The 26,070-nt window shown below is 53.1% G+C and overlaps 1 protein-coding gene across 5 annotated transcripts; it reads left to right on the top strand.

Moving 5' to 3' along the window:
* The first annotated feature begins 227 nt into the window (after positions 1 to 227).
* On the top strand, positions 228 to 25,101 carry PRDM8 (PR/SET domain 8). Of its 5 annotated transcripts, XM_054066464.1 has the most exons (8): positions 228 to 398; positions 1,270 to 1,351; positions 12,401 to 12,563; positions 16,135 to 16,287; positions 19,923 to 20,067; positions 22,112 to 22,332; positions 22,794 to 23,025; positions 23,215 to 25,101. In XM_054066464.1, exons 5-8 carry the CDS (start codon positions 20,007 to 20,009, stop codon positions 24,558 to 24,560), a joined length of 1,860 nt encoding a protein of 619 aa, XP_053922439.1. In that variant the 5' UTR covers positions 228 to 398; positions 1,270 to 1,351; positions 12,401 to 12,563; positions 16,135 to 16,287; positions 19,923 to 20,006; the 3' UTR covers positions 24,561 to 25,101. The 5 variants fall into 5 exon arrangements, with proteins under 5 accessions (XP_053922439.1, XP_053922440.1, XP_053922442.1 ...); XM_054066465.1 differs by lacking the exons at positions 228 to 398; positions 1,270 to 1,351; positions 12,401 to 12,563 and having other exon boundaries at positions 15,766 to 16,287; XM_054066467.1 differs by lacking the exons at positions 228 to 398; positions 1,270 to 1,351; positions 12,401 to 12,563; positions 19,923 to 20,067.
* The last annotated feature ends 969 nt before the right edge of the window (positions 25,102 to 26,070 follow it).

The following is a 26,070-nucleotide window of genomic DNA, read 5'->3' on the forward strand; positions in this document are numbered from 1 at the left end:
CACCTGCAGCCACCAGCAGCTGTTCGGTGTTCCCTGAGTGCGGTCTGTGATTATAAAGGCTGACACCTGAGGGCTTCTTCTGTTTTGCCATGTGTTGCCTGGGGAGCGCGAGGCTGCTGGTGGGAGGCAGTTGTGTTCCCGGAGCTCAGCACAGGGAGAATGCAGAGGTTTGTAATTACGGAGAGGCGCAAGACTACCTCCAGAAGATCCGGGCTGGGGGTGGGCTTGGTGGCCTGCCTGTCCCTGCTGCTGGAGGGGCCCCAGCTGCCTCAAGGAAGGTGCAGGGTTGGCTGTGGTCTGGCCTGCAGGAGCTTCCTGGAGGATAGAGGTGGAGAAGATGGTGATGGGACTGTATAGCACCAGGCGAGGACAGACTGTTCGTGGAGACCTGCCTGCAGGTAAGAACCAGGGCATGTAGGAGGAGTGGGTGCTGCTGGGAGAGGTGGATGGAGGCTCCTGGGAAAGGGCTCCTTCTCTGCTTTCTGATGCTCACAGCCGCTATCCTGATAGCAAGAGAGGGAGGAAGCAGTGCCGAGTGAGGCTCTGGGTGCTGAGTGCTTGGGGTGGGATTATCTCTGTTAGAGAGTCCTGAGGAGGAGGATGGTAATCTGAACCCGCATGGCGTGGCAAGCACAGGAGGAGCAGATCCCCTACATGTTGGTCCACGATGTTGTGTGGGCACCTGGGAGGTGGAGACAGTGCTGCAGTGAGTGGATAGGAACTCTTTGGAAGACAGATGGGGAGGAAGGGGACAGGGGTTGCCCTCCAGTCTCAGGAGCGGTTTTGTGTGGAGTTACGCAGGGGACACGGTGACAGGCTGCCTGTGTGCGGGAGGTTGGGATGGGATGGCAGCAGTGCGCTAGGCTGTGGCAGCAGGGTGGAGTTAACCTGGTGGCCATAAAGCCAGTTGAACACGGGTGCAGGGCAGCCTGGAGGGCTACAATTGGCAACCTGGAAGGATTTTAAGGTCTGGTAAGTCAAAGCCATGTGCTTCAGTCTGGACTTAGTGTTTACTATGCTCGGAACTGGAGGCCAGGCTGTCCAACCTGATTCATCAGGGGATTTTCCTCCTTTGCCTAAAAGATACAATACAAGATCTCAAACTTGGTTGCTGCACTGTCTTGTGTAATTTTGAGTTACTGGGAAGTTTTCGATCAAAATACAGGTTCTGGTCAAACCTTCTAGAGGCTGTGCTGGGTGATAACTCAAATTTATAGAATAGCTAGCAGTTTCTACCACAGTAAGTCTTCTCATTTTGTCTGTTGTTAGAGACTACTGGGCATGAAGAGTGCTCATGGGAGTGTTTGCCAGCTGAGTCACAGCCATGCTGGGCTATTTACTAGCAGAACTAGTAAGTAAGAACTACTTCTTTTTTTCTTTCAGTCTTGCTTGCGATATTCCTGTGCGGGGTTCCCCCAGATGACTGGGCTTTTGTGTGTCAGTGTGACTACACTGGCCTCCAGGCAGGCGTGTCATAGTTTTGATATACTTGGATTGGCTAGTATTTAAATTTGTATGACTCTGGATTACCCTTTCCTCTGTTTTTCAACACTAGAAGTTAATCTGTACTATGTACTGATCAGTCCTGCTGTCATGTTTTCTGTAACCCAAGAGATGATCTTGTTTTCCTTCCTGTGCTTGAGCAGTTGTGTTAGAGGTGAAGTGATGTGGTCTGGGATTCCAGATTTCATTTTGAGCAGTAGCAGTGGATACAATTTCATTTTGGCAGGGTAGTAGATACAATTATTTCCCCTCAATAGGATGGTAGTGGCTCTTCACCCAGAGAAGAGCAGATGAAGCAGCTTTTGTAAGGGTTTTGTTGTTTTGGTGCCTTGGAGATGATAACTCTGTTAACCACAGCTAGTGCTGAATGTGTCTCTGTGCATAAACAACTCGGGATGTAGAAGGTGGTGTGCTTTGTGTTGTGGCTTAACCTCAGCTGGCAACTCAGCTGCTCAACCACTCCTCAAAAGGTGTTTCCTTGGTGATGTCCTGCACACAGTTCCTGTGTGCATTTGTCTTCTGCAGAACTCCTGCTGTGACGGCTTTGCAGCACCTCAGCATGAGCATCTCCTTTCTTAGAGTCTGCTGGGCACCTGCCGAGCTCCCCCTCACACAGCAGAGAGAGCAGGCTTGCGTGCTGCCATCCAGCACAAGGGGAAGCTTGTGCCTGTGGTACCTGTCTGCATGTCCCTTGGCTAGTTTGAGAAGTGCTCTTTAGCTTCTACATGGAAGCAGCTTTCCCCCTTCATTGTGAGGCCACTATAGCAGAAGATACCTGTGGTGAAGCATGTTCAGTGGGAAGTGCTTCAGTCCATGTTGAGGATATACAAATAAGATGTGGTTTAATTCATCGGCTCACTCATTTCCTGACTCTGCGATGGTGATGAGTCAGTGTGCGTTCACCTGGGCACCTCAGACACCTCACCCAGACAGAGGCACAGGCCACCTATGGTGTGTACACCCCTTAGCAGTCAGTTCCCTGACAGCGCTGTCCCCTCTCCCTCTGCTCAGCAGCAGTCATTTGGGTTTCTGTTTGCTCATCTACACCTTTGTGCTCTCGACCTGGCAACAACCATTTGAACCAGCTGCACCTCGGGCAGCAAGTCAGAGTCGCTGTGGGGTTGGGAGGGGTATCAAGGGTGCATACCCAGCAAAAGAAAAGGGAGACAGTCTCCTGGAGCAAGTGCAGGCAGATGTTTCTGTTGAGCAGGGTTCAGTCTGCTTTTCTGCAGTTTAAGTCATCCCCTTGCTTGTTCCCTTTGTGCCCTTAGAAATACAGTTTGTGTGGGAATTCATCCCTAGTCAGATGTGTGCCAGCAATGTTTCTCCCTTCCAGGAGTGCATTGCAATCTTTGCAGGTGTTTTCAGCATCTTCCTTGCTCTCTGCCTAGCACTTGCTGAGGCTGAAGCATCTTAAAAGGCAGTCAGTTCTCCGGTGCTCAGCTAGGAGAGGTGGCTCCTCTGCACCCCTTGTACATGCAGTTGTGACTGAAGTGCAGCTTGTGGCGTCATCTGGTGATCTTGACTTGTCTGGGATGGTAAACCCAAACAGGTCCTTCTGACTGATGGAGAAGATGAGCTATCTGTGTTCAGCAGGGTGACTGCCACCTGTGCAAATCAGACATTGTTTCCGCTGGTCCTGACAGCCACAAACTATAAGGCTATACCTGACTGCTGCAGGGTTCTTGCCCGCAGAGCCACTCCACTGCCATGTCCAGCAGCCCAGCTGTACCAGGGGTGGCACAGTGATGGCAATAGCTATTCCTGTTAGCTCTTCACAGGAGACTTCATCCCAGTAGATTCCAAGTTGCTTTGCAGACAGCTCGTGCAGGGCTGGCCATGGGCAGGAGTTACAAGGAAAGCACAGCGTCTCTGAGCTTGAACTCTGGGAACTGCTTATCAGCTCTGTGTGTCCTTATCTGCAGGAGGCAAGGAATAGCCCCCATAAATCTCGTCCTATAAATCAAACCCTATGAATCACGGCTCTCCTGAGCTGTGTCACAGGAACCTCAATGCGTGGCAAGGAAGCTCAGTCATTAGCAGGGAGTCATCACTTCGCTGCCTGCCTCACAGAAAATTAGTTGTATGCCCTGTCAGAAAAAAAATCATCTGAGTCCTGTCCTTGTTTTCCGGAGGCGGGGCTGCCTGGGCACACAATGCCCTTTTCCACATGGGGCGAGTGGCAGTGGTGTGGGATGTGACTCTGGATGTGTGCATTAGGAGCAAGTTTTAGTAAAGAATCTGAGCACATCTGCTGTTTTACTACAGGTTATGTCACCAATTAACAGGAAAGCTGATCTGAGACATCCAAGTCTTCTAGAGACTGCCAGATAGGGTAGGTGTGCAGTCACAGCGGTGACACTAGTCCCTTAGGGCCAAGGTAGCCAACCTTGCTTGTTAATATTAACTTTTCTCGTTTCACTACTGGCAGAGTCTCCCAGTGTGGTCATTACGGGGGAACGAGTGTGCGTAGGTGTGAAGCATAATGCTGGATCCTGTCAGCACATGGGAACAGGGTCAGCATGGCATCCTGACTGCTTAGGTGGGTCACCCAAGGTGTCCTTCGTTTTTAACCTGAAATCTGTTTAAAAATAATGGTACGCTTCTCTGGGGCCTTGTCTTACGCTGTTTTCCACTGTCCTATCACGTCACAGAAAGGCACAATGTCTCTTTGGTTCTGTGCATCAGGCGAAAGCCCTCATCTTCATGTAAGCATTTTCAGTGTATGAAGCAGGCAGGCTCAAATTTCTCTCATTCTTAAAGCTTCTGGGTTTCTTTGAATAAGATATGGTAAAAACCAAACAGACAAACCAATTTCTCAGCCTTTGTGCTGTGGGAATTGAAAGCATTCAGCATCTTGTAGGAAGTGTTTCATGTCTTGCGGGATGAAACACTCGCTGAGTGCAGCTCATCAATGTAGAATGCTGTGATGTAATTTAGAAGCTCATTAGAGATCATAATCACAGTGACAGATGTTGGTGAGAAATGGGAACCTGCAAGAAGAAAATTAGGTAGCTATTTGTCAAGAGAACATTAGTTACAAAAAGATTTGGGGACAAATTTGTCTGCCATGTCTAAGGGTCGTGATGATGATTTGGAAGTTTGTCTGGGCTTCTTGGTGCGTAAATCACTTGGGAAATAGGACTGAAGCACTCTGGTACTGAAAGGCCTTCTGTATTTGCTTATCATGGTGAGGACTTGGTAGCGGGCATGGCTACAGCAGGGAACTTCTGTGTGGGGAGCTGCTAGAAGCTTCCCCTTGTCTGACAGTCAATGCCAGCTGGGTCTCAGACAGACCCTCCGCTGGCCAAGGCTGAGCCCACCAGTTGCAGTGGTAGAGCCTCTGGGATAAGAGATGTAAGTAGAGTGTGTTGGAAAAACCCTGCACAACAGCAGCCAAGGAGAGGAGTGAGAATGTGGAAGAACTCTGCAGCCCCCAAGGTCAGTGAAGGAGGGCATGAGGTGTTCCAGGCACTGGAACAGATATTCCCCTGCAGCCCATGGGAAGACCATATTGGTCCACAGCAGAGCAGATACCGACATGCAGCCCCTGGAGGACCTCACGCCAGAGCAGCTGGATGCCCAGAGGAGGCTGTGACCCCGTGGGAAGCCTGTGCGGCAACTCTTTTCAAGCAGATCCTTGGAGAGAGTAGCCCACACTGGAGGAGGTTTGCTGGCAGGACTTGTGAACCTGTGAGGGACCCATGCTGGAACACTCGGTTCCTGAAGGAATGTACCCTGAAGGACTCGCACTGGAGAGTTTGAAGCACTGGAGCCTGTGGGAAGGGCCTGTGTTGAAGTACTTTGAGGACTGTCTCCATGGAAGGGACCCCCACACTGGAGCAGGGGAAGGAAGCAAGGAGTCCTCTGCTTGAGAAAGTGGCTGAGACAGCAGGCGATGAACTAACCGCAGCCCCCATCCCCCTGCACTGTTTGGGAGGAGGTGGTAGGGAAATTGGGAGTGAAGTTGAGCTTGGTAAGAAGGGAGGAGTCTGGGGAAGGTGTTTTAAGATAGACGTTTTTTTCTCATTATCCTACTCTAATTGGTGATATATTCAACTAATTTCCCCAGGTAGAGTCTGTTTTGCTTGTGACAGTAATTGCTGAGTGACCTCCCTTTCCTTATCTTGACCTATGAGGCTTTTGTTGTATTTTCTCTCCCCCGTCCAGCTGAGGAGGTGAGTGATGGACTGGCTTTGGTAGGCACCTGGTGTCCAGCCAGGGTCACCCCACCACACCTTTCCAAGAAATTGCTCTTGTAACAGGGGCATAATTGGAAGTCATGTCTGCTAGAACATGTTAAAGTTGGACATGCCTTTGTTTTAAGCAAATTATTAACAACACAGCAACTTTGTGTTGAATGCAGTGGGAGCAGGACCTTTGCTGTGAAATGAGAAGCTGTGTCTATCTAAAGAAGATTGAGCAACTTGATTGCATGCTAAGCTTGAGCATTGGTTCATAGGCATGTGTTCTTAATAGCAGACCTGTTAATGACTGCTAAAATGATGTTTCTTGGCTGGTTACCAAATGAAATGTAAAATCATTAAAAGACAGGTTTGGAGATGTGTGGTCTTCATTTCTATTACACACTTCCTTTTGGTTGCTTTGTCAAGACTGAGATGGATGTCACAGAAAGACATAATTGGTTGTGCAGGATTTGGTTCTTCGTTACTACACCTCTCCCTTGAGCAGCAGAAAATGGCTGTTTGGGGGGGCATTTTCAAGTGGGATGTGTCACGTACAGCTTGAGGGACAAGGAAGGAAAGCAGTATTGTAGTGTCAACAGCTACACGGAAGTCTCAAACCAAGTGCAAAGCCATTAAGTTGACTGTAACACCATGCATGGTGGTGTTTGTGACCGAGCAAATGGAGTCAACCCCTCAGCTTTTCACCAAGGATCTAATTCTCCTCCTAACTGACCTGTGCAAATTTCTCTGGAGTGGCCACGAAAACGATCTGGTTTTGCTCAGTCTGTGTGAGCATCCTCCAACGGCAGGTCCCACCATGTCCTTGCACACAGTCGACAGCAGCATCCTGCTTCCTAGGCAGCTCTGACAGCTGCTGCTGCTTGGGCTGTGGGTGGCCTCCCAGGGAAATTCAACTCATCCTGGTGTGAAGAGTGACTCGGATTTGAAAGCCAAGGTGAGAGGCCTGTGTGAGAGTGACTGCTCAGGGTGAAGTAGTCAACTGTCGGAAGGCTTTCTCGGCGGCAGAGCTAGGACCATTGTGGCTGTCACTGCAGATGAGTCCAGATCCTCACTGCTCTGTGTGGTGCAGTTGGGGAATACAGAGGTGGTGAAAGGACCTGGGGCTGCTGGCTGGCCTTGAAGTAAAGCTGTAGGGTTTCAGTACTGGAAGTAGGTTAACAAAACGGTTCTTAGACTGTTTGAGCATGTGGGCTCTCTGGGTTGTGAAGGCACCTGATGAAAACATTGCCCAGTAACATAAATTTCCTAGCAGAAAATGAGCCTTCTCTTGCTGCAGTGCTGTTCTTCTGAGGTTTTCCATCTGCTTTACAAACAACATCTGACTGAGCCTAGCAATGTTTCTGTGAGAACAACATAGCCAGTGACAGTTTGCAGCTGTCTAGCAGACAAGAGCACCCAGGTGCCGTGCTAAACCAGGGAGTGAATAACAGCCATTCCTGTTTTACAGAGGGAGGGATGCTGCTGCGAGACAGGGAGGGGCGGTGTGGTTGTACTGCTTCACAGCTGAAGGTCCCTAGGTAGCCACTGGAGATGTGAGCAGGGAGTGCGATATTAGGTGATATATGCCAATATAAGATAATAAATCCTAATGGTTCAATTAACCTCACCTTTGGAGATGTGGTCTGAGCTGTTTTGGCCAGTTGCTCCAAGTCCTTAAGCTTCTCTGTTTCAGAAAGATAGCACAGCCTCATAAAGAGGAAAGACCAGACGCCGGGCTCACTGCAGGCTGCTTCCAGGTCTACAACCTTGTGGCAGCCCCCAGGGCTCTTGGTAGCCCTGCCTTTTCCCTCTGGGAGGGCAGGAGGGGTTGCAATGTGTCGCAGGGCACTGAAGGCAGAGCCTCGGGCTGGTACTGTGGCATAGACGATCTCCATAAACTGTGATGATATTAACCTAATGTATGTGCTCACCAACAAATACAAATTCTATGCAAATTGGGCATTCACACAGTATGTGCTAATGGTTGAACATCTGAGGAATCAAACATTATATCAGAAGTTTTTCATGTACGTGCCTGATCCAAAATTGGTTTTTGCAGAGCCCTTCTGTGTTCCCATGGGAACTCTCAGGTGAGGGGGAGAGTTGTGCCAGCCACTCCCTTCCCAGGTAAAAGGACCACCTGAAGCAGGAGCCCATCTCCTCCTTGCTGGATTTCTCTTCCTTCCTGAAGCCTGCAGCTCCTGCTGCCTGGCTGCTTAGAAGGACTTGCACCTCTGTGGCACCCTCAGTGGAAAGAAGGGTGGATCATGAGCTTTCTGCAGAAAAGCTCTCTCAGTTGTGCTTGTAGCCCAAGGAGTGTGGGTGCATAAGGGCCCCAAAAAGGCAGTGAAGCTTGTTCTGAGAGTGCCTCTGCAAGGTAGAAGTCTTGCTCCTGTTAGGAAAGGGAGAGGGAAGCAGAGGACAGCTGGGTGGTTTGCTTGACACAGCAGGAAGGAGAGCAAGGAGGGAGTCGAGTTCCCCTGGGTTCCCAACCAGCACCATGGGGAATTTGGTTTGCAGCAGGGAAAGGAAAAGGTAGAAACAGATGTGAACTGTGCAAAAACCTTAAGTGTGAAAACAGGATGTGAAGTCGTTTGGTTTTTTTTTTCCTAAGCTGCTGGTGAAACCTCTGGGGCCTCAGGGTGGCTTAAAATCGATCTGGATTCTGTAAAACAAGAGTTAGCAACTTACAGCAGGGTTCATGGGAATCTCCTAGAAATAATTGTCAGGGGAAATAACCCAGTAGTTCGCTTACAGCCGTCCAGAGCTCGTGCTGCAGACTGAGGGACCAGAGGAGCAGGGGTGAGGAACTAGATTAAAATTAAGAGTTGCAAGGTGGTACCTTTGTAAATACAGAGCTCTGAGGATTGCCCTTACCATTTTAAGCCACTGTTGCCACGCAAGCAAGGATGGTGATTAGGGAGAGGGAGCAAGTCTCTTGAGGGGTTATATCCCATGTGAAGACTACTCCCCCTTAAAAGCAGTCCAGCCGTTGTGGTGGTGACATGAACACTGCAGATATGGGCTCTGAATTATTCTCTGTCTTGCTGTTGTCTGTGGGGTACTCACCTGCCTTAAGAGACAGGCTGTCTATGGGGACAGGGAGTACTTGTCCCCGTAGTTCTTTACTGGTGTTTTCAGTTCCCTCTGATCTAGAGCTTACATAGGTGGTAAAGCAAACAAGGTAGATAAGCCAGCAACTACATGATGCACCTCCTGGCTTTCGTGGCACCCTCCGCCTCCATGCCCTTGGCTGCTCAAATGGTTTGAGGCGAGGAAGCTTTATGGTAACTTCTGTGTTTAAATAAAAAAGAGGATGCCTGATAGGTAGTAGCTAGTTCTGCGGGACGAGATCATATTTACTCGTAACTATTACATGTATAGCCCCCCTTAATAAAAAATAAAGCCTCTGCCAGCGGGTTAAGAGTTGGGGCCAGCAGCCCATGGTAAATTGATATATCTTCATTCTTAGCCTATTAAATCACCAGCCTGTTCATTCAAGAGGGATTCACAAGAGGCAATACAAGACTGACCTTTGCTCTGTCATAAATGCCAGTGCACATGAACCAGTTCAATCAATGCACTCTTTTTTTTTGGCTCCCTTCCTTGTGTGTAGTTTGTCTCACTATGTATCTATGTTATCAGAGCAACGTCGTCTCAGGCGGCAGCATGGTATGAGCTGCTTGGGTTTTGCTGTTCCTTCCTTTTGCCTGACAGCCTGTCGTGCCCCTAGCGTGCAGTGCAGCCCCTTTCACTTGCTCAGGTGTATGTCTCAGGGTTGTCTGCAGCTTTACCGTTTTGCTTCTGTTGGACTATTGGTTTTTCTGTCTCCTCTGATTTTTTTGGTCTTTCAACACACTCTGTGCTCGCTGCGTTGCTGATATTTATTGCAGTAAGGAGAAAATGTGGCTTTTTTGATAGCCAGATTGTATGCCTGTTTATTCTTTTATTTTTGGCTTCCTGGGAGCTTTTTGCCACTTTTCATGTTCTAATTGTCTCTTTTTCTAATCTTGGCGGTGTTTATGCTCAAAGCCAAAATTTTGTATGGTGCTTTTTTATCACCTGCTGGCTATAACAAAATAGGAAAAACAAGTTCTGGCTTAAGGGTCTGAGAAAGTAGGAAAACATAAGGACTTATTTTAAGCTGTTCTTCTGTGACAAAATAGGAAAAATATGAGAGTTTAGAGGTGAAAGACATGGCTGCACACGGAGATCTAGCTTAAGCTTTACAAGGAAGTATTTCTTCTAACTCCAGAGGAGGAAAATGAGATCCTGGTTAATGTTGCAAGGGAAAAAGCTTACTGAAAAGGAATTCCTTGGGCGCCCAGGCTGTTCGCAGTCCCAGGTATTGTAGTGGGGACTTGACAGCAGATTTTTAGGTAATGAGCAGATCTGTGAAGGGCATAGGAAGGAAGTTAGGCAGAGGCTGTGGTGGGCAAGTAAGGAGGTGGTGCTTGTTGCAGTGGGATGCTATAGTTCAAAACTGCAAAGAAAGGAAAAGCAGTCCTTGGTCTTTTGGGAGAAAGGCAGTTGTATGTCTTGGATAATGTTATATCTGGACATGGCGGAGGTTTTTCAATAACTTGTAGAGTGATATTTTGCTGAAACAGTGTGCAAGGAAGTCATTGTTTTGTTGTTTGGTTTCAACAGCACAAATAGCAAAAGTGATGACTGAAAAGCAAGTGTTTGTCCGAGGCATCGCATTTCCCCCCCCCCTTCACCCTCATTCCCTGGCCAGGTCAATGCTGGTGCTGCCCAGAGCCGTAGGGGTGCTGAGTGCTGACTGAGGCAGAGATTGACAACAACCCTGCAGCAGACGAGGCAGGAGCAAGCTGCAGAACAACTTGCTAACGCATTTGATCACTCCCATAATTTCAGTCTCCGTGTATGCTGATAAACCAAAGAGAGAGGCAATCGTGGTGATGGGGAATTTGAAAATGTTTGTTGTGAATAGTGCAGCTGAATGCTAAATAGCAACATTTTGAAATGCTTCATCATAGCAAAATCTCAGGCAGAGATGACAGACACTCTGCAGATGAGGAGCCCCACAGAGTAACTCTGCCACAGGCAGATAATGGGAATCTGGTGTTGATTCCCGTTTACCCGCCTCTGCTGACTCTGGAAGGAGGGCTTGTGCTTTCACTGGTGCAGTCGGAAGCACCTTTACTGGTGCACGAATGCTCTCTGTGAGCTCTGTGATGGAGTCCATGCAAGTTTTTGTCATCCCAATGAGAGGCTGTGCAGCTCGGTGCTGCCCTAGTATCCGTGCCTTGACTTCTCAGGCTGCTGCACAAAAGATGGCAGCGTTGGTGCTGATGTTCCTTCTGTGGAAAAGCCCCCGGCTGTGGAGCATCTCCTTTGTTCCTGGAGCCTCAGCTTGCTGGGACTGATCCCAGCCCAGGTCAGTTTGGCAGCTGCCATCTACCTTTGACCACGTGTCTGAAATCATCTGTTTCCTTCACAATTATTGTTTCCTAGCATATATTCCCCAAGGATTTGTCAGCCTACTCGCTTTGCATTAGCCCGTGAGTGGGACCAACCAACCGGTTTTCCCTGGGAGGTTATTCCTGGTTGAACAGACTTCACTCTGCACAATGGATCTCGTTAAATGCTATTTCTTTCTTGCTTTCATTCCGCTAGTTATAACGGACATTCTCGGACTGCTGAAATAATGTCTTTGTTCTGATGGGAGACCCCCGTGAAGACACACAGTTCCCCCCAAAAGGGGTCCTTTAAAACAGATAAAACCCGTCTTCTAAATTGCCCTTTAGATGGGTTTTGATAGAAAGGATGGAGGAATTGTGCACAGGAGAAAAAAAAATGTTTAAAATGAGAACTGAAGCAAATATAGTTTAGTAGTATGCTAGTTACAGAATGAACAGCATATTGTATGTGCTGTGTTAGAGGTATGTTATGAATAACAAAAGCACTGGAGCATTTACATATTTGTTTTCAGAAATCCTGGCAGTTGGATTTCACCATTCTGTGCCTCTTTGCCAGAATCACTAAACAGTGGTACATATGGCTTCTGAAGTACCATATGCCGTAGAAAACGTTAGCTGATGCCTATACTGATGCGACACGCTATAGTCTTTATTTAGATATTTTTGCAGTTTTGAACAAAGAATATTAGATCACACACAACATTGTGCAAGCAGTATGTAGTAGTACATGCAGTAGAACATCGTACTCTGCACCCGAAGAAAAGCAGACTAAAAAAGGGGCAGAAAGGGTGGGAATGTGGATTAGAATGTGCACGTGCCAGGAGACAGCAGCGTGCCATGGTTCTGCATGGCTGAGGCAGGAGAATTTTGAGTGCTTAAAGCAAGGAGTTAAGAGGCAGAGCTCTGCGGAAGTACGGATTTTGAATTGAGTCCCAGTTAGAAGAGACGTTCCCTGTTCCAAAAAGTGCTTAGGCTTAAGTTTAAGTGCATGCTTAAAATCCTTTGAGAGCGAAGGAGGCACGTGCGTGAATGCTTTTCTGCACAGAACCCTCATTGTAGGAGCAGCAACAACTCCGTTCTCTCCCACATACTTGTCTGAAAATAGTGACAATGAACACGGTTTTAATGAGCTGCGTGAGCAACACCTTGAAAATAAAATGAAATATGGTTTCAAACAGAATGGCTAACCTGGAATTGAGAAAAAAAAATGGGTGCTTTTTTTTTTTTTTCACCATAGCTTTTAAAGTACTTTTTTATCCCCTTCAGTCTTGACAACCGTGGTGATTACTGCATCCACATGGCTGATGTCAATGGAAATGCCAGACTGTGCGGGGAACGCCATGCTGGTGCTGCAGAGCATCAGGAGCGGCTGAAGGAGAACGTGGCCATGGGGCCAAGGAGAGCAAGGTGGTGTTTCCCATCTCTGGAGGTGAGTTGCAGTGCAGTGCCCTGCTCTTCCCTTCCTCTCTCTTCTGACTCTTCTGCATGGAGACCACCACCCTGTGAACACTTAACAGGCTTAATTTCAAGCCCCTTTGTAGATCAAATAAGATTTCTTACATACTTCAGCAAAAGTACGGTGCTTTGAGATGAGGGGAGGACTGTCGCAGCTCTTCCTCTTGGTTTGGTTCCTGCTCTTAAAGCAAACCCAGCTCCAGCGCCTGAGGGTGGTGACACTGTGGGATTCACACCGCCTGAGCCAAAAGCATGCTGGTGTGGTGCAGCAAGGGTTAAACCACAAAAAGTAGGAAATTAGGGAATTATCTTAGAATCTGTAGATACTTACTTGGTTCAGACAAACCAACTAACCAGAACAGAGACAAACCCAGTGGAGAAACAGAAGGAACATAAGGCTCAACCCTGACTATAGCCGGAGCAGAGTGACTTCCCAGGGAGGTGGGAGCAGAAGGCTAAAAGGACAAGGGATTACAACTGAGCCGGCACCACAGATGGCCAGGCAGGGGAAACCGGGGGAGCTGCAGCCACCGGCTATGGGAAGAGCTATCTGATAAGCCTTGGGCAGAGCACACATGGCATTAGAGATGGGCACTGCCACTGTGCAGCATGCTAGCCTGCTGGGGGAAGCGAGGATGCAGGGCTTTGGGGGGACTGTACAAATGTGTACGTGGACATTTAACGGCACAGGTAACCACAGAGAGGCCAACGCTGTGGAGAGAGAGCCCGTAATGTTTTGACTGGGTAAAAGAAGCATAAAAGGCAGTGCCAAGCTACCTAGGTGGTCTTTCACAGCGTGAACAGTAGTTGAAGATTTAAGGTACTGAGGCTGTCATAGGAATTCATCTGTGAGGCAAGGACTGGGTGCTCTTGTGTGTAGGTAGCGTTTTACACATTTTATGAACCACTACTTAAATTAATGGGTGTAAACAGAAATAGAAGTAGGAGCGGAAGATGAAGGAAGACAGGAAGGCAGAGGCATGAGGGAAGCTTTCATTGAGCACCTATTTGAGCTGGCTTCCTGGGTGCACTGGAAACCAGATATTGGCTCAAGTTCAAACCTCATTAGGTGGTTGTAATTTTGTGAAAGTAATAACAGGGGAAGATTAACATCTTTACATCGATCTCATCCCAAGATATTTCCATTCCTTTGTATGAACAAGGACCTTAATGGGACTGATAAGCTGAGGGAAATGAGCCTCTCTTCCCAAAAAAAGATGGAGTAGCAGTGGTGAGCAGATGCTTGCTCCCTCAATCTCTGGCTCCCACATCACTCAAAGGAGAGCACGGTGAGCGCTCAGCTTGCCCCAGTTATGCAGCTGTCCTTTTTAGGCTGTGAATCAAAATGTCAAAACCAGCACTGAGCCCACTAAGTCACAAGCAGGGAGGCTGTCCAAATTGCGGTGGGTAGACATCTAGAGAGGAAGGGCAAGCCGAACCAGGTTGACCATCAAGCAGGTCGATGTAGCTTTTTCCGCTGCCTGAAGAGGCCGGGCAGGAAGATAGTTCTGGGCTTGCTGCATGCAGGCGCTGGAGCGGTGGGTGATGCAAATGTGCCCTGCCTCACCTTTCGTGGGGTTTAGGAGGGCTAACGCAGGAAACAGGCTTCAAAGTAGCTTGGGTCTGTTTTACCCCTAAATAAAAACACCACTAAAACAGGGAAGAAAGCCTCAACACAACTCGGTTGCAGTGGCATCTCAAAGCCCATCCTGACTGCCTCACTGTTTAATTTCCAAGGTGTACTCGTCGATGGCAAGAGGTGTGAAACTGTGACACACTTGCCGGCCTGAGTGGCTTTCCAGTGAGTGGCTTTGATATGCAGTCTCGCCGGCCTGAAGGTGCTCTGTATCCTTTATGGGCACAAACAGCCAATTTGCTAGATAGGTCTCATTACCTTTCCTTTCAAAAAGCATTCACTGCTGTCCGCTCTGTGGTTTGGAAAGGGGTTAACGCTTTCCCTTCCTAAATCTCAGCTTGCCAATACATCTCCCGCATGCTGCAATTATTAAATGACACTTCACAACTTCATCTCCTCTTCTGCTACATCTGCTTGCCGCTCCCATGTGCAACCTCGCTCACATCCCAAACATCTAAATGCATTGTTTCTCCTGCCAGCATGGAAAGAAGCCATCCTTGAAGCAGGATTGCCTTTGAGCTGGCAGCAGACTAGTGATTGGCATTGGGCATTGCTGCTGAGACTCTGGCAGGCCATTTAGCAGAGAACCTTGGCTAATGAATGTCATCCACACCTAGCAGATGTGCCACTGGCTGCTATGCCAGATTTTTGACATAATACAGTGCCTGCTGGATACGACAGTGCTTGGGAAAAGCCACTGCATAACTTGAACCTTCAACACGGCGTTCCAGCTCAAAGTTTGCGAGAGGGAGAAACAAAACGTGCACAAGGCAAGGGTGATGAAGCAGTGCCTCCCGCTCCCCGCCAATGTTTAGGTGTTAATTGGTGCCTGAATCAGATTTGTGCTCGTTTCCCCGACGTGCTACGGTACCTTGGAAAAAAAAAAAACAAACCAAAAACCCATCAACCCCAACCCAATAAAAGCACATCGCCACCCTTTTCCCCTGCGCTCCCAGCCCTCCCCGCCGGAGGACGGCCCCGCGGCTGCTGCTGGGGACAGGGGCGCCGTTCCCCGGACCCCCGGGCAGGAGCCGGGGCCGTGCATCCCGCGCCGGCAGCGTCCTGGGCTTCGTCTTTCCTCTCCTGCCCTCCATCGGAGGGAAGCAGCATTCACCCTGCGGAGCAGCCGCCCGCGTGGGGTGGGGGGTGGGGGCTGGGTCCCCCCCGCGGTCTCGGGGCGGGAGGAGAGGGGGGCGATGCCACCGGCGCGATGCGGGGCGGGGCGGGGGGGGGGGGGTCGGCAGCGAGGGACTCGGTCATTAAAGCCTTTGGGCGGGGCGCGGGGGGTGCTGCTGCATCACGGGTTCATTTGGGGCCGGGTTCCAGGTCCTTCCTAATCACAACCTTCTTTGATTTCTGCAGCCGAAGGAGAGGCGTGGAAGTGGTGTCTTTTCTGCCCTGGAGGAAAGATGACCCCGAAACACCCTTGGGTATCCCCAAAGCACCCTTCTGGGGTCCCTACCCCCCACCCCTGGCCGGGCCCGGTGCCCGGGGCATGAGGGCGGTACCGGGTGGCTTTGGGGATGTCCCGTTTCGCAACAAGGGGCAGGGGTGCCGAGCGTTGCTCTCTCCCGTTCAGCTGAAAGTCAAGTTCAGTGGGGCTCGGCAGGGCTGGGATGCATCTAGGGAGGGATACTGGGATATCCTATCAAAATAAGAAATGCTATGGTTGTGTGAGGCTGGGTGCCCGTGCACAAGGATGGATCATGTTGCTGCTCTTCCCGGCTTTTCCCTCAGTGTCTTTATCTTTCAATTTAAAACCAATTAAAGGTTTCTATAAATCTGTTAGCATCCCTTTTACGTGGGGCCCTCTGATGCCTGCTGTATTGCCCTTTAGATGCCTCTTCCTTTTTTTGTTTTACAATTGTTGTATCAATATAATGCTTCCTTTCTTTCTCTGTCTCTATAGATACAGATATACAAGGCAAGCTAAAGGTTTCAACTGCTATTCAGTGCCTCTTCATTTGTCCGGGAGCCGTAACAGTGGTGCCCTTTTTCTTCTGGCTGCTTTTCCCTGCTTCTGGAGCAGCGGTTATAGGAGAAGCAGATGGCTACTGATTGGGTGAGCTTTGTGGCTTTAATACTGAATACTTTATGGAAAAGGACTTTATCATGCTTGGTTGGTCAGAGGAACAACGGGATGAGATTTATGACTAGAGAAAATAAATCTTTTTAAGTTTCAAGCTCCTTCACACACCCCACGTTGAGTCACGGAGTTGAAATCCTCTGCATCTTTCTTTTTCTCCTACACCCCCACCCCAGTCTGTCTGTCCTTTCACTGCTCTCCCCACCCCCTCTCTGCCAGGGTTTAGCAAACCTCTGCAAACTTCAGCGACCGTCACTCACTGGTGCAGCACAGGCCTTCACAGCCCCACAGACTGTGCAGAGAAGGAAAAGAGCATCCCCAGACGCAGATCATCCACTTCAGGGGCGTGTGCTGGGCAGTCAGTTGGTGCCAAGCCTTGTCCATGTGTAACCCTGAAAGTGACAACCTGGGGTCCCGGTGGGCAGTTTTGAGGGTCGTCCTCATAAATCCCACAGCACTGAAGCCACCAGAGAGATGCCCAGTTCAGGCTTCTCTTTGCAGAACCCACGTCTCCCAAATGAGAGGGAGCTGCACCCCATGCTGGGCAGCACCTGGCCAGGGGCTGTGAAACCGTTCCTTTCGGGCAGCAGCTCTCAGCGCCGTTCCCTGTCCACCCCTGCGCAGGCTCAGCCCTTGCTGTGAGCTGCAGCCCACCGACCCGGGGGTTCTGCGTGGTCTTAAGCCGGCACACGACCGAGTGCTGCGCTGTGCACTGGGCTCCAGCCCCAGCATAGGATGCTGGTGATGGCACACAGGGACAGAAAAGTCCAAGGAAGTGCAGGAGGCAGAGGTGGGTATCAGTCCTATAGGCATTCCCCTTTCCATTTCTCTCCGTTTCCTGTCCTGCCTAGCTCGTAGCGTCCTCTGTCAGGCTGTTGAACATTTTAAGGGAGATAAAGCTAAGTGAAAGCTTTCCAGCTTTTCAACCTTGTGCTACTGTGGCATCAAGTAAGGAAGAGAAAGGGAAAACCATGCTGACAAAAATAATTTTGAGATAGATAGTCAGAAGTAATTTGGGGCTGTACGTTAACCATTTCACCAACCACCCTATGTTATGTTCAGTGGTCTGTTTTCCACTCAGTTATTAAAAAAAAAAAAAATCTGTGACCCTCTGATGAATATAGACATAAATATTTCTAAACAGTTTCCGTGTTTGCTTGGAAAGAAGTAAATGGGAAGTTTAAGAACCATCAGTGGCTGAAGAAATAGCCAAAGTGCTTAGTGCATCTCCGAGCTGTGTGAAAACAGGTATAGAAGGGATGCTGTGGCTGCCTGGGGGAGCAGGAGTATTTTTGTTCTTTCTTGGAGTGAACCATAAGCAAAGTTAGCATCTGGCAATAAGGGGGTGAGATATTTGCAGCGTGGGAGTGACTTCACCTGAGAGTCCCAGGTGCTGCTGCATTAGTGAGATGGGGCTGGAGGGTTGATGGAACTAGAAAGGGATGGAAATGTGGGCTTGCTCTTGAGCTGAGCTGGAAACAAGGTAGGAGGGGTACTGCTGGCATTCCTTGACCCTGGTGAGTACTTGGTGGTGGAGAAACGTCTGGCTGGTTGAGGAGCTTAGGAGTCTCAGAAGGGTCCCTGTGCCTGCTTGGAAGGGTGACCGGTGGGAGAAATAGCACTTTTGCCTGCTGCTTTTTGCTTGTCTGCAGCATGGCAGTGGTGATGTGGATGCCCTGATACAGGACTGCTTGAGGAAAGGCACCGTCCACGAGCCTGCTAACAGTCAAATGCAGAAAGGATGATTTGTCATTCAGCTGAGGCCCTGATTTACTTCCACTACAGAGGCCTAGCTGTCATGCTTCTCTAGGGGGAAGGGAACCCTTCGACCAGCATTTCTTCAGGCACCAGGAAAGCTTGTGACTTCACGTTTTGTTTTAAGTGGCTTCTCCATTCCACCTTGTGTCCTCCCCCCTGGCTGGGCTTGTGCACTTCTGGGAACTTGTATTTTCCTTGCAAATGTATTTCACGGGTGAGTTTATAGTACAGTCACCTGTGACACGGCTCTGGTCTCTGTGTGTCTCCTCAGAGGAGTAAATGGGATGTCCAGAGGCCTGGGGGTTGTCACAGCTTTGAGGTAGCATCTCCTTAGGAATGCAGGAGTGTTTCTGAGCACAGGTTGTGCAGCCTCATCTGCCCTCTTTCCCTTGTGCCTTCTTGGTGAAATCCAGGGAGGAAAGAGAAAAGGGATGCAGCAGAGAGGGTGCCCTGACATCCTCAGAGACACAGATCCTCGGTCCTTTGCAGCCATCCCCATGGTAACTCAGCATGGGCAGAAAACTGGCACTTCCCTCTGAGAGTTTAAGTGACATCAGTGGCTGAGCACCACCATTCTGTCACCCTCTTGACCGTCACATCCTCCCTGTATCCCCACCACGATCCCGGTCAGGCAGCGCGTCTGGGGGGCTCCGGTTGTCCTGCCTGGCCCCCGTCCAAACCCAAGTCCTGTTCCTGCCTTGGCTGCTGCCGGGGGTCAGTTGTCGGTGGGTGTCTCTGTACTGTTGTTGGGTGCTGTGGGGCCGGTGCTGCGCTTCGGGAGGCCAAGGGCAGCAGGGAAGCTGGCTGTGTGGGGCTCCATGCCATGGGAATGCGGCTGGAGCTCCTCAGCCCAGGTCGCCTTTGGCTCTCTGGGGGAGCTTTTCTGGAAGAATAAGTGTACACCGCATACGGTGTCTTGTACGCGGTTTCTGGGTGGTGGCGGCAGCATCCCCGCAGCGCCGGCCCCGCACCCGCCACCCTCACCCCGGTTAGGGCAGGGGTGGCCCTTCCGTGTTTTCTCCCCAAAATCGCGGTGCGGCTTTTCCCTGCGCCCGGGCAGCGGCTGCCGCCCGAGTTCAGCGCTCCGATGCCGCCTGCCTCGCACGGCTGTTCCCGGCTCTGCGGGCACTGCAAAGCGCCAACTTAAAGAGTCCCTGGACGCAAAAGTGTTCTGCGGGGCCGAGGCGATGCGGTTGCCTGGGCTTGACTTTGACGTTAGCTTCCGAGGCTGAATAAATGCTCGTAAAAGCCGCTATGGTCCTTTTCAGTACCGGGGAGTTGCGGTAGCTGAGATAATGCCGAAGCAATTTTGAGATAGTTTATGTGCCGTGGTGTCCCTTAAAAGTCTCGCGAATAAAAATAACGTGTAGGTTTTCTTTCCCCCTTCTAACGACAGTCATTCGGACAATTTGTATCACACACTGAGAGCTGCAGCGTTTTAGGAAAAAAAAAAAAAAAAAAAGAAGTGGGGCGGGGGGAGAAAGGGGAAAAAAACAGGAAAAAGGGGGGTAAAACCCGCTTTGAAGCAGAAATTGAGAACCGAATTTTTACAGACTCCCGTATTTTTTATGTTATGACAATCTCCGTTTTTAGGAGACGCTGTGCTTTGCCGAATTAATAAGATAAATGTTGAAAGCATATTACATGCGGTCTTTAATCCTAATGCAAGGAAAATTGTAATTATTTAGAGGATAAGTGAATTTGAAAGCCAAACATCAGCCCTCTCCCTGATTGAAAATAACGCTCCGTTCGCCTCTGGAAAACTCTTTGTCTCCTCTTTTGTTTAATTTATGGGGCGTCGAATTTTATTTATGATATTTTTTAATCTATTTTTTAATCTGAATTGACGGCAGTAAAGGAGGAACCGGTGAGCGTTTTTCTGTGCGGCAAACCCCTTGTTTTGGCACAGCGTATCCGCGGATGCTCTCGTTGATCGAATGGGCGTGCGTGTCCGCAGTCCTCTGTCGGGGGGTGCGAGCCCTGCGCCGCCCGGAGAAGGTGAGGATGCTGCGGGCGGATGTGGCCGCGGCTCCCCCTCGGCGTCTCCCCCTTCTCGGGACCCCCGGGCCGCCCCCTGCCCACCCGCGCGTCGGGCGCCTTCCCGGCGACAGCCCGGAAGGACCAGATCCGCAGAGCGGGACGGGTGTTGGATTCCCTGCCCGCCGTCATCCCGGCCACGAGGGGTTTTATTCCCGCGTGCGGGGCTCTCCCTGCCCGGCAGGTGAGAGGGCAGAGCGGGAAGGCGGTGCCCGTCGGGACCCCTGGCTCCTCGCTCCGCACCTCCTGCAGACGCCCTAAATCCGCACGCTGCCCCGGGAAAGGGTTGGGGGGGGTGTGCCCCATCCCGCTCCCCATCCCGCAGGTGCCCGGTGGCCGTGGGGCCAGGTGAGGAGCGGGCGGGCGAGCAGCAGCGAACGGGCAGCCCCCGAAGGGGTTAAAGGGAGGGGACGTGGGCTGTCACGCGTCATTGGGCAGATTATGTGCAGCAAACAAAAAGTGTGTGTCTGCGTGCCAGTCACTCACTGCATCGGGTCCATCTGCACCGCTCGCCTCCCGCCCGCGCCCCGCCGCCTCCCCGGCCATGGAGCGGCGCTGATACAATAGCGCCGGGGGCAGCCAGGCAGCGGCTCGGCTTTGTGCCACTTGTCGGGGCGAGGATTGTATTCTCACTCTCCCTGGTGAGTACCCCGCCATCGCCCGGCCCGCGGGGAGCCCCGGAGAAGGAAACAATGCCGGGAAGCGGCGCGGCAGCCCTGCCCGGGATGCGGGAGCGGCGCCGGCACCGCCCGGCCCGGACACAAAGGGCGGCCGCGGAGAGGCAGCACCGGGGGATGCGGGGCGATGCGGAGCTGCGGGGAGCCGAGCGGGGCCCGGCGAGGGCGGCCGGAAAGTTTGGCGGGGGCCGCTCGCTGCCGTTCCTTTCGTTTGGCGAAATAATCCCTTCGGGGAAGGGATGCGCCGGGCAGCGCCGTAACGAGGAGGGCGGCGGGGAGGCAGCGAAAGCGTTCTCCCTGCGCCTCCCGTTCCCGGGGGAGGCCGGGACGCCCACCACCGTCGCCCCGGCGGGCGAAGTTCGGGGGGCGCCGGGGACCCGGTCGTCTCCCGAAACCGGGACGGAAAGGCGGCTCGGCGGGGCCGTACTCGGTGCGAGCGGCCGCGGGTGCAGACAGGCGAGCCGGGAGAAACACGGATTTATTCCCGAGCGAACCCAAAACGAATTATTTCGATGCCAGATGGGCTGGGGGGAAGGCAGTCTTGCGTTAATCGGGTCGGAAAAGGCAAGGGCATCCGCGGCCCCGGCACTGCTGAACGTGGCGGGAGGTGCGGGTAAAACGGCGGCCACCGTCCCGATGCCCGTTCCCTGTTCCCGTTGTTACCTCCCGTTGCCCGCACCCTGCCCGCCTCGCCTCCGCCTGCATCCGTCCCCGCGTACAGCCCGGGAGCCGGAGCTCACCCTCCTCCATAAATAAGCGTCTCGAGGTAAAAATAATTACCTCTGCTTGCTGCTTTTAATTAAAGTCTCGGAGGGAAAGTGCTGGATTATGGTAATGAGCAGACATACGTTCCCTCTTGTCGAGCGGAGCGGGAGGTGAGGTGACATGCAATCAGCAACAATGACAACCCACTTGAAACCCATCCTCTCCGCTCCACTGTCACCCCCGCAGACCGCCCCGGTTCCTCTCCGGCGGGGCCCCGCAGCCGTGACCGGAGCCGCCGGGCTGGCCCCGCTCCCTGCCCGCACCGGGGCTGGCTGATCGGCCACGGCTTCCCCGCTCCTCCGCTCCCGCTCGCTGAGCTCCTCGCCGCCTTTATTTGTTTCGGGTTTTCGTTCGTTTGTTGTTTGGTTTGGGGTTTTTTTGGTTTTCGCTTTTTTTAAATTTTTTTTCCCCCCAGGCCGGTGATAGTGCTCGCCTACTTCTCGTGTTATTTTAATTTTTTTTTTTGTTAATTATAATTATTTGTTAATTGTGTTTTGTTTTCGGCGGCCGCTTCTCCGCGCAGCACTGTAACGGCTCCACTCTGCCCCTCTGTCCACCCGCAGGCATGGAGGACGCCGGCGTCCAGAGGGGAATATGGGACGGGGACGCCAAGACGGTGCAGCAGTGCTTGACTGACATTTTCACCAGCGTTTACACCACCTGCGACATTCCGGAAAATGCCATTTTCGGGCCCTGCGTCCTGAGCCACACGTCCCTGTACGACAGCATCGCCTTCATCGCTCTCAAATCCACCGACAAGCGCACCGTTCCCTACATATTCCGGGTAAGAGACGCTCATCAGCCGGGCCAAGCCGCTCGGCTCGCACCCGGTGGTCCAGGCGGGACCCTCCACCGCCGGGAGGCTTTCCCTCTCCGGTCCGGGGTGGTTTTCCCCGTCAGTTCGTGAGGGACACCCCGCCGCCGGGATGCTTTCCCTTGCTTGTCCCGGCAGGACTCCCCGCTGCTGGGATGCGGGACGCTGCCGCCGGGATGCTTTGCTCCCGCCGGTCTGCGCGGGACTCCTCGCCATCGGGATGTTTTCCGTGGCGTGTCTGGGCAGGACACCCCCGCTGCTGGGATGCGGGCTACCGCCGCCGGGATGCTCTTCCCTCGGCGCCGGGATTGCTTTATCCCCGCCGGTCCTTGGCGGTCCCCGCGCCGCGGCGATGCTCTCCCCCAGCCGCCCGTCCCCGTGCCGTCGGTCCGTCGGTCCGTCCGTGCGGGTTTATCGAGGCGGGTCCGCAGGTGGACACGTCGGCCGCGAACGGCTCGTCCGAAGGTCTGATGTGGCTGCGGCTGGTGCAGTCGGCGCGGGAGCGCGAGGAGCAGAACCTGGAGGCCTACATCAAGAGCGGGCAGCTCTTCTACCGCTCCCTGCGCCGCATCGCCAAGGACGAGGAGCTGCTGGTGTGGTACGGGAAGGAGCTCACGGAGCTGCTGCTGCTCAGCCCGGCCCGGGCCCCCGCCCGCAGCAACGGTGGGTGCCCCGCGCGGCCCCGGGCGGGGGGGAAGAGGAGGAGGAGGGAGGAGGGAGGAGGGGGTCCCCGCCCGAGATGACGGGGGTGGGGGAGGCGGCCGCGGCGTCGGGACCCCCGCACCCTTTCCCCTTTTAACCGGCCCCGCCTGACCGTGTCCCCGCTCCGCGTGTGCCCGTGCCCGGCCGCAGGCTCGCCGCCCTTCGCCTGCCCCGAGTGCAGCCAGCGCTTCCAGTTCGAGCTGCCCTTCGCCGCTCACCTGCGGTTCCGCTGCCCTAAGCGGCTGCACGGCCCGGACAGCGGCCCCGCCCCCGAGCCCGCGGCCGGCAAGGACGGCGCCGGCAAGGAGCAGGAGCCCGGCAAGTTCTGCAAGCCCCTCCACCACCCCTTCCCGGGCGCCGACGGCGGCGCGGCCAGCACCAAGCCCTCCACGGACTTCCACAACCTGGCGCGGGAGCTGGAGAACTCCCGCGGCGGGCAGGGCGGGTCCCCGGGGCGGCCGGTCCCCGCCGAGGAGGCGGTGTCGGGGCGCGGCAAGCGGCGGTTCCCGGAGGAGGAGCGGGGCCGGTTCCCGGCGGAGCGGCCGGGGCTGCCCGCCGCGCCCAAGGAGGAGCCGGTGTGCGCCCCGCAGCAGCAGTACCGGGCGCCCGGCTCCTACTGCGGCTTGGAGGACGGCGGCCGCCTCTTCGCGCCGCCCAGCCCGGAGACGGGCGAAGCCAAGCGCAGCGCCTTCGTGGAGGTGAAGAAGGCGGCCCGCGGCGCCGAGCCCGACGGTGGCCCCGAGGAGGGGCAGGAGCGCGCGTCCCCGGGCGCGGCGGGCGGCGACGCGCCGCGGTGCCCCCGCGGCGGCCCAGGGGCGCCGCTGTCCGCCCGGCTGGAGGGGGGCAGCCCGGCGCGGGGCAGCGCCTTCACTTCGGTGCCGCAGCTGGGAGCCGGCGGCGCGGCGGCGGAGGAGAGGAAGAGCGCCTTCTCGCAGCCCGCCCGCTCCTTCCCGCACGTCCCACCGCTCGTGCTGGGACAGAAGCTGGGGGCGCTGGGCGAGCCCTGTCCCGACGGCGCCCCCGCCGCCCCCGCCCGCCTCTACGCCGCCGAGGCGCTGGCCGTGAAGCTGCCGGGCGGCGGGGAGCCGGCGGCGGCGGCGGGCGGCGGCGGCGGCGGCGGCGGCGGCGGCGGGGGGCTGCCCAAGCAGAGCCCCTTCCTCTACGCCACCGCCTTCTGGCCCAAGAGCTCGGCGGCGGCGGCGGTGGCGGCGGCGGCGGCGGGGCCGCTGCAGCTGCAGCTGCCGTCGGCGCTGACGCTGCTGCCGCCGTCGTTCACCTCGCTGTGCCTGCCGGCTCAGAACTGGTGCGCCAAGTGCAATGCCTCCTTCCGCATGACCTCGGACCTGGTCTACCACATGCGCTCCCACCACAAGAAGGAGTACGCGCTGGAGCCCCTCGTCAAGCGGCGCCGCGAGGAGAAGCTCAAGTGCCCCATCTGCAACGAGTCCTTCCGCGAGCGGCATCACCTCTCCCGCCACATGACCTCGCACAACTAGAGCGGACCCCCGCCCGGGGATCCCTCCAGCCCCTCTCCGGGGACGCCCCCGCCCAGGGTACCCCACCCCGGGCCCCTCCACGTGACTAGGAGATATCCCTTCCTGGGGACGCCGTCCCCTCCCGAGGACTCCCACCCCGGAGACCCCCAAACCCGGGAGCGCCCCCCCCCCCCCCCCCGCTCAGGGGACCCCCACGGGGGCAGCCGCCCGCCCGTCGCTTTCGTTCCTTTCGATGCACGCATTTTCACTTTCCGAGGAGGGGTGGGGAGGGCAGCAACGGGGAGAAGAAAAGGGAAAAAAGAAAGATGGAAGAAGAAGAAGAAGAAAAAAGAATAAAAGCACCGGGAAAAAAAACATGAAAAAAAAAAAGGCAAATGACTTAAAAAAATACATTTTTAAAAATGTCATATATTGCAACATATTGATGCATTTGTCATACGTTTCTACTTAAATTATTAAGCACTTATGGTTTAGATGTAATAATAATTATATGTCAGGGTAAATTTTTATTTTCGATATAAAGCTAAGGGCGAGGAGGAGAGCGGCGGGGGGGGCGGGGGGGGGAGGGTGGCGGCGGGCCTGGGTCCCGCCCGCAGCGGTGTCCCCCGCCCGGCCGGCCCCGCCGCCCCCGGCTGCAGTGTCACTTGGTGCCCGTGAAATGGAGTCTCGGTAGTTCCGTGTTACCTTTCCTTTGCCGTTTGGGATTTGGGTTTTTTTTTGTTTGGGTTTTTTTTTTTTGTTTGGTGGTTTTTTTTTTTGTTTTTTTTTTTTTTGTTTCCTCCCCCCTCTCGAAAAGATTTATTAAACTTTATAGTTTATCTGGATATGTTGGATGCTTTGACAATAAATGACTTTATTTTCTTCAAAGCACTTGGACGTTCATCGATGCTGGGGGGTGGGTGGCAGGGAGTGGGGTGGAGGAAGCCCTGCCGTGTCTCCTCCGCGCTCTCCTTCCCTCCTCTCTTTCCTTTTCTCTCTCCAACTCTCTTTGATCCATCTGTTCTTCTGTTAGCTCATCCCTCGTTTTGCCCTGCATTTTATTCACCTTTTATTTCTCTCTCTCTCTTTCTTTCATCCTGTCCTTCCCCTCCTTTAATCTTTTTGTGGTTTTGGGCTTTTTAAATCTCTCTTTCTCTCTCTTTCTCTCTCTTTCTCTCTCTTTCTCTCTTCTCTTTCACTTTTTCTGTTTTCCTCTTTTGCTCTTTCTTCTATTTCTCTTTTTTTAATTATTCCTTTCCCTTTTCCTATCTTCTTTATTCTTTTTTTTTTATTTCCCCCCCTTTTTTTTTTAATTCCTTTTTCTTTATTCCCTTTACTTCCCACCCCCTGTGAGGCCTCCCCTTCCTCCTTGGCCTACACCCCTACTTTTCCTCCACTCTGCCCACCCACCTCACCCCCACCAGGAGCCTTTATTGCCCCACACCCTTAAACAAGGCACCACCTGCAGCAGGTGCATGTTGTGTCAGACCCGCACATTTTTGGTGCAAGGGAGGGAATGAGCTGACACAGC

The sequence above is a fragment of the Cuculus canorus genome, chromosome 4 (genome assembly GCF_017976375.1).
Source record: "Cuculus canorus isolate bCucCan1 chromosome 4, bCucCan1.pri, whole genome shotgun sequence".
Taxonomy (NCBI): Eukaryota; Metazoa; Chordata; class Aves; order Cuculiformes; family Cuculidae; genus Cuculus; species Cuculus canorus.